Below are 13602 nucleotides of genomic sequence, written 5' to 3'. Positions count from 1 at the left end.
ATGAACACGCCCTTCCAGTAAGTTGTTTTATTTATCTGTTGTTTATTCTTAGCTAGCGAGGTAGCAACTGGTAAGCCTGCATGCAAAAAGTCACCTGGGCTAAGCTAGCTGTCTGTAGTCAGCAAATACCTCCAAACTGTTGGCTAACTGCTTGAGTAACTGTAATGTCTTATTTTGTATTTCAGCAGATGGTAAATACAGTATATGTCATTTTATGCCAAAGCATTTGTTTGTGCATGGAGGCACTCTGACAAATGAGTCCAATAGAAGAAGTCTAAGGGTTCATAATTTAGGCTCAACAGTAAGTGAGCTAAAACAGCTCTGACCAGTGACTTTCATGCTAGCTAATGCATGCTAATGTTTACAGCTAACAGTTTACAGCATTGAAAATACATTCACAGGAACATGTACATGGAATATAAACTATGTGGAGCTCAATTAATAATATATAGTATTCTTAAAAGACTTGATTGCTTTGGATCATATACACCTGTTATACAAAGACAACAGCAAATAGCTTTAAAAGAGAAAGCTAGCAGACAGAAAGATGAGTTGCATAACGGACACCAAAGAATGAAGTCCAATGCAGTAGGGTCAGGACTCAGTCTTTGTTTGTGCCAATATGACTGACACTAACATGTGCTCTGGTTGGCCATGAAACCACAGGGAGCCAGCAGGCAGGCTGGCTCATCATGCCCCTGCATGCCCACTGAGAACTGGGACGGTCCAGCAGAGGGATAACTGGCCTTTAGGACTGACAGGCTACTAAGCCAGGTATGGTAACTCTAGAACAGCTGGAGGATGATCACATACAGAGGATATTAAGATCTAGTGTCAGAGAATTGAAATATATACATAGGAGGCTTTTTATGTTGATGCATTCTGAATTGTGGGCAGTATCGTCAGAACAAAGGTGATGCAAAGATAGCTTTGTTTCAGAGCACCTGTATGACTTTTCCGCATGACAGCAAAAGCTAATTTTGCAATGACTTGTCATTTCCTGTATATGATGAAATGAAAGTTTCTAATAGGTCGCTGTAATGTGTGAAATACGGATGTTACGTTATATTCAAAGATGATATGTTTTAATTTGTTTGGAAGAAATGTATTTTTCAAATTTCATAGTAATAAAAATCGAAGGAGCCTTCAGCCTGCAGCTTTAACATACATAACTTTCTCACACAGCCAGCCGTCATTCGCCCTGTGTGAAGGGAGTGATGACAGGACTGCATAACTAATAGACTGAGGGTTGATACAGCAGGCGGCTTAAAAAAGGGGGCAATAATGTGCTTAAAATGCAGTTACATCACCATCGAATGAAGAGTTAAGATGCTACACATGGCTGACAAACGAGACCTTGACCTGTGATATTTTATTGCCAGTAATAAATCTGAGGAGCATCATGGCTGCAACATCTGGCCCACAAATCTTTCCATTCAGACATCAGTAACCTACATCTAGCAATCTGTCAACATGTATCAGTGCCAACCACTGAATGAAGATTCTTAGTCAGCAGGTGCAAGCTGAAAATACATGAAAGAATAGAGAAGACTTAAAAGGCATGAATTAAAATAGCTTTGATTTTTAAAGTGCTATGATTGAAAATATAAAACATACAAAAAGCCTGGGGAGCAATGTATAATAAGTCTGTCCAATGTACCTTCATAGATTAGTTTGAATGATATCTTACGAATTAGCGGCCCACAAATGACGTTGTGTCCTTAACGTACAGTTGCGTAATTAATATCAAGTTGCGGAGGTTAGATTTAGAGAAAAGAAACATGGTGAGGACACACCTTCAAATGACTCAAAGTTCACAAGGTTTCATGCGCGTCCATCCACCACCCCAAAACTGCTCAGGACAGCGTCCGTGTTTACTCCCGGTATTGGTCACATGATTGCAGCCTTCTGGCAGCTGAGGCTAAGAGGTAGAGCAGGTCTTCCACTAATGGAAAGATTGGCGGTACAGTCTATGGCTCCTCCAGTCAACATGTCAAAGTATCTTTGGGCAAGATACTGAACCCCAAATTGCTCCCATGGCTGTTCCATTAGTGTGTGAGTGTGTGTGATTGGTTACTGAGTAGCAGGTGGCACCATGTATGGTAGCCCCAGCCAGCAGTGTGTGAACACATGAACATGGCATGTAGTGTGAAAGTGCTTTGAGTCGTCGGAAGACTAGATGTTATGTATGAATCTGGGTGCATTACTTTTCGTAGAAAAACATACAAACAGTTTCTGAGAACAGCCTTGTCTGTTTACTCACAGAAACAAATTGAATGATAAAAAAATTGTAAAGTCTAAAAAAGTTAGGCTCCAAAATCATGAAAAATTTAGCACGCTGGAGGCACGTCCGCTAAAGTAGCTGAGACTGGTTACTACTAACGTTAGATTGTAACATTGTGTTAGCATATGTTTAGTGGTGTGTGTGAGTGGTGATTTTGCTACATTCTGCGAGCTCTCTGAGTTCTTTCAGTCTAATAAATACAAGAATAAACAAGTCTGATAAATACCACAATCATAAAAACACAGAATATCTGTCACTAATGTATTTTTCAGTCATTTTAGCTCAAATCAGCTACCTAGCCTGTCTGCTTTGGTGTGTGCTTCGTACTTACGTTGGCTGCTATTAGCTGCTAACAGAGAGTCTGTCTTAGCGCAGCAGCTCTTTTGTTTGGTATGTGGTGTGTATGTTCTGTGCTACTTGTTTAGCTGCTAACAAGAGTCAGTAGCTGCACAGCGGCTCACCTTTTGCGCTCAGAGGACATGTGTGCTTTGTGCTACTGAGTTAGCTGCTAACAAGCGTCTATAGCTTTGCGATGGCTTATTCTCCATATTATAGAGCTGAGGAGGAGTTATGTTAAGGATGACTCAAGTGCATCACCAAAAAATCCGGGACACAGATATGATGAAAAACAGGTCTAACACAACAATGCAGTATCCTACTATACACTATACAGAGTTTTTTCATGTGTTTTCAACAAGTTTTTTTTCTTACAATCATGCTGTGATTAGAATGAAGTTAAAGAGTTTGCTTCATCCAAAGGTTTTTGAAAAGTTTGTGCAGTTCTCAAAAATTCACAATACAGCAGCATATAGGACATTCAACCAAAATCAGATGAACACATAATCTTTTGATCAGCAAAGCTTTAAAACCCACACACTCAGGAAACCGCTTGTCACTATGTGTGAGAAAAGACTCACAGTACTTCAAGACGTTAACACACTACCCAGAAACACCACGAGAGATGAGCGCCTTGCAGATGTGTGTGAGCTTGCCAGCTGTCATCAGGACTGTCCTCATGACTGGTGAGTACTGTGGATATTTCTTTTAAGTAATAAGATGAACTACCATATGAAGCCAAAAGACAGTAACTAGGGGAGAATGGGGGCAATTGTAACATTATTTGGTTTTGATGTCATTACTCAAAAACCTCTTGAATTATTTGTTGTTATTTTATTTTTTTTATAGGTAGCCGGTGTCTATGTTCTGCTTGTTCATAGATATAAAGTGTTTTATAAGAAATGTTCAAGTCACAATACTAACCCTTTAGGCTGTTGTTTGTATGATTCTGTTTTAATAGATCTAAAAAAAATAACCATAATAGCTAGAGCATTCATTCCTTTTGCAGCAGAAAGCTAAGATGTCTATATTCTCTGTCATAATGGGCATGAGAGATTGCTGTTTGCATAATCTTGTATATATCTTGATCTAATAAGAGAACCATAATAACTAGAGCATTATGTATCTTTGTTGTAGAAAGCCAAGACTTCTGTGTTCCCCATCCTGTCATGATCTTTTGTCTCTTTGTGGACCACAAGCCGAGTGCCATCTAATAATAATAACAAAATTGATATGTATAGCACCTTCCATACAAGAAATGCAGCCCAACGTGCATCATCACAAAAAAATTACATGCAGCAAGTGCTTCACATGAGAAGACATGGAACACATATAGACATAACCCACACATAAAAATAAAATCAGAAAAGAAAACATAGAATGCATCTTCACATGGATAAAATTCACTCGATAGTACTGGTAAAAGTAAGATAAAAAAAGAAGAAAAATAGAATACACAGAATACATAACATAAGATGGAAAATAAAATCCATTGAGACAATATTAATATCCAGTTCCATTATATTGGAGAAAAGGCAGACAACTCTAGGGCTGATACTTCTAACAATCAGTACTCACACCAAAACGATTTAGCCTAATAAAGAGTAGTACAAGTAAGAGAAAAAAATATGTATTTTTGATTGGGTAAACTGTCCCGTTAAATTATGCTAGTTTTAAATAAAAATAATGTTTATTTTCTTCTACTAAGTAAAGTTTTTTTTTTCTTAAATACCGCCTTTTCCCCTTATATTTGGAGCCATAGAGTGCAGGCTAGGTTATCTGATCTTTTTTTAGGCAGTAACCACGACAAAATATGAAGGCATTGCTACTCTGCTTTTGAAGGAAGGTAGGGTTCATGAAAACGTAACAAATCAGTCCATTAAGTTTGACAATTTAAGGCTTTTTACCAAAGTACAACAATGTTAATGTAACATTATTTGTAGTAAATGTTGTTTTAGTGTCTCTCCGTGAGACTTGTATTTGTGTCCTGACTTGGGCTGTGAGTTGGAAGTTGCAGAGAGCTGTCAAACCGGCTGTGGTCTGGCTGCTGGACATATTATGTAAGAGGTCGCTCTGTGGTCACTGGAAACCTTATCTCTCCCAACACTCAGGGCACATTAAGATGAAATTACCATAGACTGATACATAACACATAGATTGCCCCATGACTAGTCACAAGTTCAAACCCTACAACAGCCAACAGCCAACTTTGAACTCCAGTTTATGATCTTCAGGAAGGTACTTAACCTGTTGTTATGCTTTCCTCGAAGGAAAATGCATGTTTCTGCCTCCACAAGAAAAAATGATTTCTGCTGAAGCTGGATTTACTTGTGTTTATGATCTCACTTAGTAACAACAGTCCAGGTCGTAGAGCTGCCAGAGGAATGCGACTGAGGGTTTTAAAATGTAAGATAGTCGCTTGCTGAGCTTGTATGCTCTGTTTCAGCAACACCCTGCTCCACTCTCAGTTACAGCCATGCCTCACCACCCACAGTATCGCTCCTCTGGCCTTTGGCATCTGAACACAAACAGCTAAGTGCCTGGCTCAAGGGTATTTAGGCATAAAGTTTGATGTCTACTACTTAAATTTCCCTGGCATGTCAGCTATCTAAAATCTCACCAAAACTGCTAAATTGTGTTGAGGTCTGTGTATGATCTCATGGAGCTAGTGTGCACCAAGCCGAGGAAAATAACATGAACCAAGAATCAACTAAAACCTTTCAATTGCCACATTTGCTCACTATAAGCTGACACATTAAGTATTTTTCACCCCTTAGTAGACAATTTGGCCAGTAATCTAAATCTTTACCTTAATTTTCATAGTGAAATAAATGCTTTAGACTTAATTTAATTGGGAACATATTTCAATGCCCTGTGGATGGGTTTTTGCATAATTCAGGTTGCAAACATTGCACGTATGAATGGATTACTGAATGGACCTAAAGGGCAGAGGCTCAAAATGACAGAGGCCCCTGTGGCCTCCACCTGCAAAACGTCACTCAAAGAGACACAAACGACTACCAGGAAGAGACACAAAATAATTACAAAGACCTATAAAACAGCTACAAAGAGATGCAAACAACTACAAATATGTGCAAAAAAGCTACAAAGAGACTTACAATGATTACAACAAGGGGCAAAACAACCACAGAGAGACATAAAATTAATACAAAGAGAAAAAAAATAGTGATAGTGCTGACGAGCAGCCACATGTCCAGCCGGGTCTAAAATAATAAATAATAAAATAAAATATGTGAACTGTATGTGTTTACCTGTGAGTGTGTGTTCCTCCAAGCCTTTTTTATGTATTTCCTTCATATTGAGAATGTATTTGAAATAATTTAGGTATTTACTGTATGTTATCTCAGGCAGGAGCCAGAGTTCAGAGGTTAACCTCTCTAACCGCGTCCTGTTAAGGACGGCTCATATCTTCAGTGGTGAGAACCTGAGGCTAGGAAAAATGACCACTGCCAACGTCTCCTTGAGCAAGGCATTCACTGTGCTACTGCCAAGACAATGTTAAAAAGTACTCCACAATACTGCAGGTGCATGAAAGCCTGATGTTATGATCCCTGAGTATTGTACAAGTGTGCAGAACGCCCAATATATTATCTGATATCAGCAGCACTGTGACGTTAACTCCTTCCTGTTTTTGTGACCTGAAAATAATTCAGTGAAAACAATGTGTTTCAGGTTGTCTGCTGAGGAGTGTGAGAGCAGATGGAGCAGACTCTACAGAACAGCTGGGTGAGTCAACAAGTAACAAACATACAAACATTTTGAGATAATTTCCAATGAGTCAGTAAGTGTATGCTTTGTTGTAACACCAACAACATAGAACCCATATAATAGAGTGTCATCTTCTAAAGAAGCTCCTGTTAAAAAATCAATTATTAAATTCTGTGTAGTTTTTATTTTTTAGAGCAAAACCTTTAAAGGGTCAGTTTGGCTAAATTACAAAATGACATTTAAAGGTCCAGTGTGTCACCTAGCAGTGAAGTTGTAGGTTGCGTGTAGCAGAACTACAGTGGCTGATGGCTCATTCTCATCCTGAACTCTTCAAATACTGTCGCTTGGTCAGTGTTTGCAGCGTCAGACACCAACGCCAAAAGCCACCTGTCACAGCAGCATGATACACTGCCTGTAACAATGTAATATAAGGAGCTGGAAAGTTCCTATAGAAGCAGTTGATGGGTCCAACAAGCCCTGGACTTTCACCTGGGAGCATGCTGTTTGTTTCATTTATTACTGTTGAGCTGATGTTTTTTTTTTTCTGAAAACTAACCACGTGCTTTTGCTGCATAAGGAAATAAACTTAAAAATAAGGGGTTTTAGGCAGAAACTGTACATTTCCTATAAAAACAAAAGCTTATTTTGAAGAGACACAATACATTTAACAGGTGCACTAACAAGGTGTCCCAGAATGTCAGCAATAGACGGAGGATACCTAGCATGTCACTTGTAGACCTGACCGGTACTGATCAAGTGGAGATATTTTTTAACAAGCTGGGATTACAGTTGGATGTGGCTGATACGGAAATGCATTGCCCTATCTAGAGACGGTGCTTGGTTTGTGTGTTCTGGGCAATAGTTCTCCAGGGATAACGTTTTTCTGTAGGCTGACACGGAAGTTAGCTTTGCCGTGGTTCTGTTGTCAAAAAACCTATGGGATTTTTCCATTGCATTGGATTATTGCAGAAAATAAGCTCTGCGACAAACATTAATGATACTTACACGTGTTGTTCAGCAAGATAATCTTCACAAATGAACACTGTTTTAAAGATTTTTGAAGCCTAAATGTAATCACCAGAAGTAACACTAGTCTATACATGAACTACAATATAGTCACGTCGTATGAGGCCTTAAAGCTGTGTTTGGTGTGACTCTTTGCAATGTCGTTATGCAGTCTCATTTAGAAACTTGTTAGCAGCCATCTTGTTTAAGACCCATATAAGCTTCAAAGTTTACAGGGGGTATTTGCTGATGTACATAGAACAAAACGTCTTAACCACAGACCTTATATCAGTCCAAAAACCCCTTTCAAAAAACCCATTGACTTTGATATGAAGGAAGCGGAGGTGCAGAAATGCTGATTCATTTCCAGGTTTTAGGACTCATTACTGGGGCACTCTAATGTAGGACAACATGGCTATATACTAAGACAAGGACCTGCTCCATATGTAAAAATAAACACCTTTTAAGTTAAGAAAAACACAATGAATCTTATGTTCAGGTGATTATAAACTAATGTAAACATAGGTATAAATATGTATAATTTCTACCAGTTGACTTGACTAAATCCGACCTTTCATTATTTAACCTGAGTTTTCATTTATTATTAACGTTAAGTACATCAGTCCTTTGCAACCTCGGGAAAAACACCATAGGGCTTGCAACATGTTAGTGGTCATTCGATAATTAAAAGGAGGGGAAAGCAGAAAATGAAATCAGTTATGCTATTTTTTGCTTATTTTTATTTACTTTTGTGAAAATAACAGTAATTCCTTTTTTCATAATTGAACTGGTCTCAACCAGTAATGGGGAGTCACAATTAGATATTGGGTTTTTTAAATTATATTTTACATTTTAGATAATACAATAGGCTGCATCAAAAATAAAAGATTACAAAATGACAGAAGAGGTTCATGGTCGTCATAGGCTGGTATTTGAGTCTCGGTTCTTATATCAAAACTATTTTAATGTGAGTTATTAACTGCTCTATAATATCATACTGTGGCATTGTCGGTTATTTTAATGTTTGCTGTTGAACTTGGCCTCAGTTGCCAACAGCTGGACAACCTCCAAACACTTTGTTTTTTTTGTAGTGAATAATTAAGCAGAAATTTGACGATTCCCTTTTTGGGAGAAGTCTCTCACAAGAGTGTTGGCTCACACTAACCAGCTGTAGCCCCCACAGTGATTCCTAGACGTTCCGGATTCAAATTGCAAACACTGATGACGCAATAAATTTTCGGAAAGGAGCTTGACACCATGACTGAGACCTTTTTCCTCCACAGAGTAAACAAGTTGTGAAATCAAACATCCTCTCCTTTTTCCCCTTCTTTAATGCTGTTTGGCATGTCAGAAGGTCCGAACTTGAACTAGCATTTCCCCAACTGATGTTATGTTTTGTCACAGGTGTTGCATCTTGTTTGTTCATGGGTGGATGATGCCCGCTGTTTTTTTTTTCCTTCCAGACATCAAGTATGTTTTGATTGGAGGTGGGATCGGCATGTTCTTAGCTGCCATATTCATTATTGTCATGATATGCATCATCAGAAAACATGTCCGTAACAACGACACAGGTAAGGTTTGGGCCAAGAGATCATTTTACAGAATTTCACTGTTATAATCGGTGAACTTTATGATTTAACAACTTGTTTCTTCCTTTCACTTCTGTCTTTTTAGATTGTCCTAAATTTCTGGTATGCTATTGTACATGAACATCATGGTGTACTTATATTTCAAACAGTTTTTTCTCTACAGGTGGTAATATGAAGAGACCTTCACAGGTAAGATGTTAACCTGAAAGACTGATCATAATTAAAGTACAGACATACTAATTACTACACAATCAAAACATATTTAATTTAATAATCCCTTTTGGTTTTTGTTTCAATGGAAGAATGTAAGGCCCAGGCATAGGGTTAAAAATGAGAAGAGGAAGATTTATTTAAATATTTTGCCTTACGAAGATAGAGTCAAAATGTTAAGAATAAAGTGAAACTTTCAGTGTAAATGCCAGGAAATTAATCAGAGGAGGCAGGTTTTGGTTTTGATTTCCGTATATCATTTTGAGAATAAAGTCTAATTGTTAAGAATAAAGTCTAATTGATGAGAATAAAGTTCAAACATTGACAATAAAATCAAACTTGCAGTATTAGTTTCAAGCATAACACATGATAAATCAGATGAGAAGATTGTTTTGTTTTGTTTTGTTTTTTTGCATTTTAAGAATTCAGTCGAGATGAGGATGAAGTTCAGATGTTGAAAATAAAGTTTAAATGTCTACAATAAGGTGGCAATGTCAACAACAAAGTTGAATTTTGTGTCATGTATAAGTGACATGCAAAAGAAAACATAAATCAGAGGAGGGAGATGTTTTATTTATTTTTTGCATTTTGAGAATAAAGTTGAAATGTTAAGAGTAAAGACAGAACATCAGGAATGAAGTGAAATGTGGAGAATAAAGACAAAACATCAAGAATAAAGCTGAAATGTGGAGAATAAAGACAAAACATCAAATGAGATGAAGTCAAAATGTTGAAAACGATGTCAAAATGTTTAGAATAAATTTAATAATCTTCCTCTTTTGATTTATTTATTTATTGTGTATGGAACTAATACTGAAAGTTTTTTAAGGCTTTATTCTTAGCATTTCATTTTTTTAATATCTTCCTCCACTATTTTTTCCCCATATGCTTGGTCTAAATACTCTTCCGTAATTTTTGCATTAATCATGAATTATTGTCGAGTGAAGACAGACAAAGTAGACAGACAAATACTTTGTAATATTATACAAAAAAATCACATTTCTAAGAATCTTGTGTTTTGTCTATTAAAGGTTTCTATCAAAAGCTATAGGTTCCCATAACTTTTGAACTCTCAACCACAGCTTCACATGCTCCATCTGAGAAAAACCAGCCAATCAGAACAGCCCATGGCGGTGGTGTCCAGTGACATGCAGTGGTGAAGGTCAGGCTGAGTGATTTGCAGGATGATGTGACCCCCACAAAAGTGGTATCTTGGTGAAAGGTCAACCAGGCGGCCTGCTGTTTTGTCACGTTTGCCTCACGTTTTGTCACAAAAACATCAATCTGTTTTACCTCATTTCATTTTTTGGCTATAACATCATTACTATTATGGTTTTCATAATAAATGTCTGAAGAGACTTTGTAATGCATTTTGATTTGGCTGTAGAGTTAGCATTTAAGGTTTCAGCCATTTAAGAGCCTGAATATTTGTGTGTATATATGTATTGTTTCACTCTACCTCGTGAAAATCCAACTGCCCCACTGACACACATACTGGATTATTTGGCAGCACTCAGCAGAAATCTTCTGGACTACTAAGCATTTCATGCATTCATACATTCTCCACAAGGGGGAGATGTTGCCTCTAAGAAGAAAAAACAAACAGCCTTAAACCAACTGAATACCAGTTTCAAATCTGAGCACCAGATCAGCCTTGTTAACACATCTTGGTACTTTGATTACTCTCCTTCACACCAGAGGTTTAATTGATGACATAATTAATCACATCTGGATATTGATAATGTATCCCAGTGTCCCTTTATGAAGCAACATTCTCGTCAGCATCAAAACAAGAATTACTGTACATTAATCCCAGCTTAATCCCAGCTTTATTTTGTAACATTTTCACACCTGCAGGATCTTTCAAAGAAATAGTTTAATAGCACTGGCACTGTGGGCATGCCATCTAGCAGGAAACAGTAATCCAGACAAGCACAAAGCATCAGACAACAGCAAAGTTTGAAAAGAAAAAAAGTAAGAAAAACTCTTAAAATCACTGTTTGTAATGCACTCAAAAGGAAGATATTATACAGTATAGACGAGTGCAAACTTTTGTCTGCATCCAGAACTTGGAATAAGCCCATTCCATCGAGCTCAAACTGACTGAGTGGGACTAAGGGCTTATTCATGGTCAAAGTCAGATACAGGCTCGGGTGGAGCCTTCTGTCCGTACTCTGCATCCATTTTGTCCATATTTGTGCATGTTTTCTGAAAGCTTAAGGATACAGACAAAACAGAGCAGTAACACCAGTACGGTATATCACGGGGGCCAGTGTAGCATTGTTCAAGCTAGATTTATCTGTAGGAAACAACAAAGAGATTTTTAAAAATGGCAGAACAGAACAAATTATTACGATGTCCTCCATTGTCGCCTCGTTTGTTTCTGCTTAAAAAGTGAAAGACTCCAAAGACTCAATCCTCCAGTTCCATCTATTGGCTTTACTTATGCCAACATAAAGGATGCATGGAAGTATGTGGACAGTGATGTTTACCATGTTTGAGTTGGACAAATGCTTGCAATGCTTTTTTCAAACAATGTGCTGGAACTGATGAATAGTAATTACAACAATGCTGACTGCTATAGACAAGGTACACATTGCTATTGAGGCTGTTTTAAATCGACATGTCTTCTTAATATCACCCCCGACATCGTAGCTTATTTTCACTTCGATCCGCTCCCCTCAAAAATCCCAGGCAAATGCTGGCAAAGTTATGCATCAATGTGAACTTAAATTGACATTAGATATAGACGGATACATGGGTCTTTAGTGACTGGTTGGGGGGAAATTGAATCCCTCTCCCCCACACGAATCAGTAAGAGCAGACGCAATGCCCAAGATGGAAACTGTCTGATATCGGGCAACAAACTTAGAATCACTACACTTCAAAAAAATATTGTCCTCCAAGTTTTCCCAACAAAATATGAGGTGAAGTGCACAGCAACTGATCAACTGTAGACCAAGACTGCTTCCAAATTTTAGATTACATTTTTTGCTAACATTTTGAAATGTACTGCTAACTTTACTGGTGAAGCCAAAACAGTTTTTGTTTCCAAAAAAAGTCACTTTAAAGATGTTTTTGTGATCCAAAGGGATTTATTAAAAGGCAAACATGATTTTAGCTGTTGCGAAACCAAAATTACTGTTATTATTAAGGTCAATTTAGTAGCTGTTCTGGAGTTTTCAATCACCACATCTTCATCAGCAGATGGAGTTTGTCCAGTTGTCACAGAATAGAGGTTGTTTGTGATTTCACTTTTATTGTCTATTTTGGCTTTGAAGCCAAGGTTCAACCTTTGAAAACCATCACAAACTGTATAAATATCAGTTTAATATAAATGTAACTCATTGCACAAGTACGCTATTGCAAGCACCTCTCTTGCTGAGGCCATAGATATCTTGTTTTGGCACTGTTTCAACTCTACCATATGATCTATATCATCCTAATTAGGACTTTGAGTCCACTGCCAAGTTTTTGAGACTGACTGCAGCCCACAGATGGATGAAAAAGAATCTATAAAAGAAAAAAAACCTTCTCTTATATCCTATATACAAACACCGAATAATAACTAACAGATGTAGCCCTTTCTTCACCTATTTATTCATAACTGTTCTGTATTGCACAATTCATAGAGACAGAGCTGCAGCTGTAGAAGTCCTGTTTACTGCAGCCTGATTACTAAGCTAATGTTACACTGTGGCTCCATCCTCAGAAGGAACTGTTGAAGCTGCAAGCATCAATGTTTTTATCATAACAATGGATCAAATGAGAATGTGGAATGTAAAACCTGTCGCTTGATGATGAAGCTACAAAGAATTATTACCCAACTCTGCAGTTTCTCCGATTGTAGCATCGGTTAGGTCAGTGTTTTGGTTTTATATTTTTTACGTTGTGACACCTATAGTTGGTATGAGTCAGCCATTGTTGGCTATTTTATGGACGATTTAGCATGACAATTTGGCGTTGGACCCATGGCCAGTCGGTGAGAGAAAGTACTCTAATTGTCAGTTTAACTCAGCGCAAGTGAAGAGAAACGGATCTAAAGAAAGCAAAGAAATGACTAAAATCAAGATGGCGGAAAATCAAAACCAACTTGTTATATAAGGTAAGATTTTTTTTGATCTAATGAGCTCGTCAGCAGAAAGGGTTTATACTGGTTTGTGTTATTGTTCTTTGGCGTAAGGTAAATAAGCTTTGTTCCTTTAATATTGTGTTAATGTGCTAACTGGCGAATAAGTATCTTGAAACTATTTTGATCAGTCTTGCGGTTTTAACTTTTGAATGCTAAAAACTGACGACTGCCACCTGCTGGTATGGAGCGCTATTTTCTTACATGCGCAGAAGACACACGCTAGTTAGCCGTTAGTTAGTAGTCTTTATAGTGTGTTCAACCACAACTTTTTGGCCAGGACACAGGCAATAGCGACACAACATTAGGCTTTAGTCACC

At 37.7% G+C, this 13602-nt stretch overlaps 1 protein-coding gene across 2 annotated transcripts; it reads left to right on the top strand.

The window, feature by feature from the left end:
* The first annotated feature begins 3016 nt into the window (after nucleotides 1-3016).
* LOC121959297 (transmembrane protein 273-like) lies at nucleotides 3017-10514 on the top strand. 2 transcript variants are annotated; one of them, XM_042508547.2, is made up of 5 exons: nucleotides 3017-3306; nucleotides 6314-6367; nucleotides 8818-8925; nucleotides 9107-9132; nucleotides 10185-10514. In XM_042508547.2, exons 1-5 carry the CDS (start codon nucleotides 3246-3248, stop codon nucleotides 10212-10214), a joined length of 279 nt encoding a protein of 92 aa, XP_042364481.1. In that variant the 5' UTR covers nucleotides 3017-3245; the 3' UTR covers nucleotides 10215-10514. The 2 variants fall into 2 exon arrangements, with proteins under 2 accessions (XP_042364481.1, XP_042364479.1); XM_042508545.2 differs by having other exon boundaries at nucleotides 3067-3306; nucleotides 10236-10514.
* Nucleotides 10515-13602: the final 3088 nt, after the last annotated feature.

Source organism: Plectropomus leopardus, chromosome 19 (genome assembly GCF_026936395.1).
Source record: "Plectropomus leopardus strain MGB_pleo_1.0 chromosome 19, ASM2693639v1, whole genome shotgun sequence".
In the NCBI taxonomy this organism is placed as follows: domain Eukaryota; kingdom Metazoa; phylum Chordata; class Actinopteri; order Perciformes; family Serranidae; genus Plectropomus; species Plectropomus leopardus.
The sequence above is the reverse complement of the archived record's forward strand: the minus strand, read 5'-3'. Positions and strand labels throughout refer to the sequence as shown.

What these genes read in the sequence shown, in the direction of transcription:
- LOC121959297 (XM_042508545.2), top strand. Translation starts at nt 3,246, where the DNA reads ATGAGCGCCTTGCAGATGTGTGTGAGCTTGCCAGCTGTCATCAGGACT. An exon ending in CAGGACTGTCCTCATGACTG is followed by an intron (nt 3,307 to 6,313) that starts GTGAGTACTGTG and finishes AATGTGTTTCAG; the next exon opens with GTTGTCTGCTGAGGAGTGTG. An exon ending in AGACTCTACAGAACAGCTGG is followed by an intron (nt 6,368 to 8,817) that starts GTGAGTCAACAA and finishes TTTTCCTTCCAG; the next exon opens with ACATCAAGTATGTTTTGATT.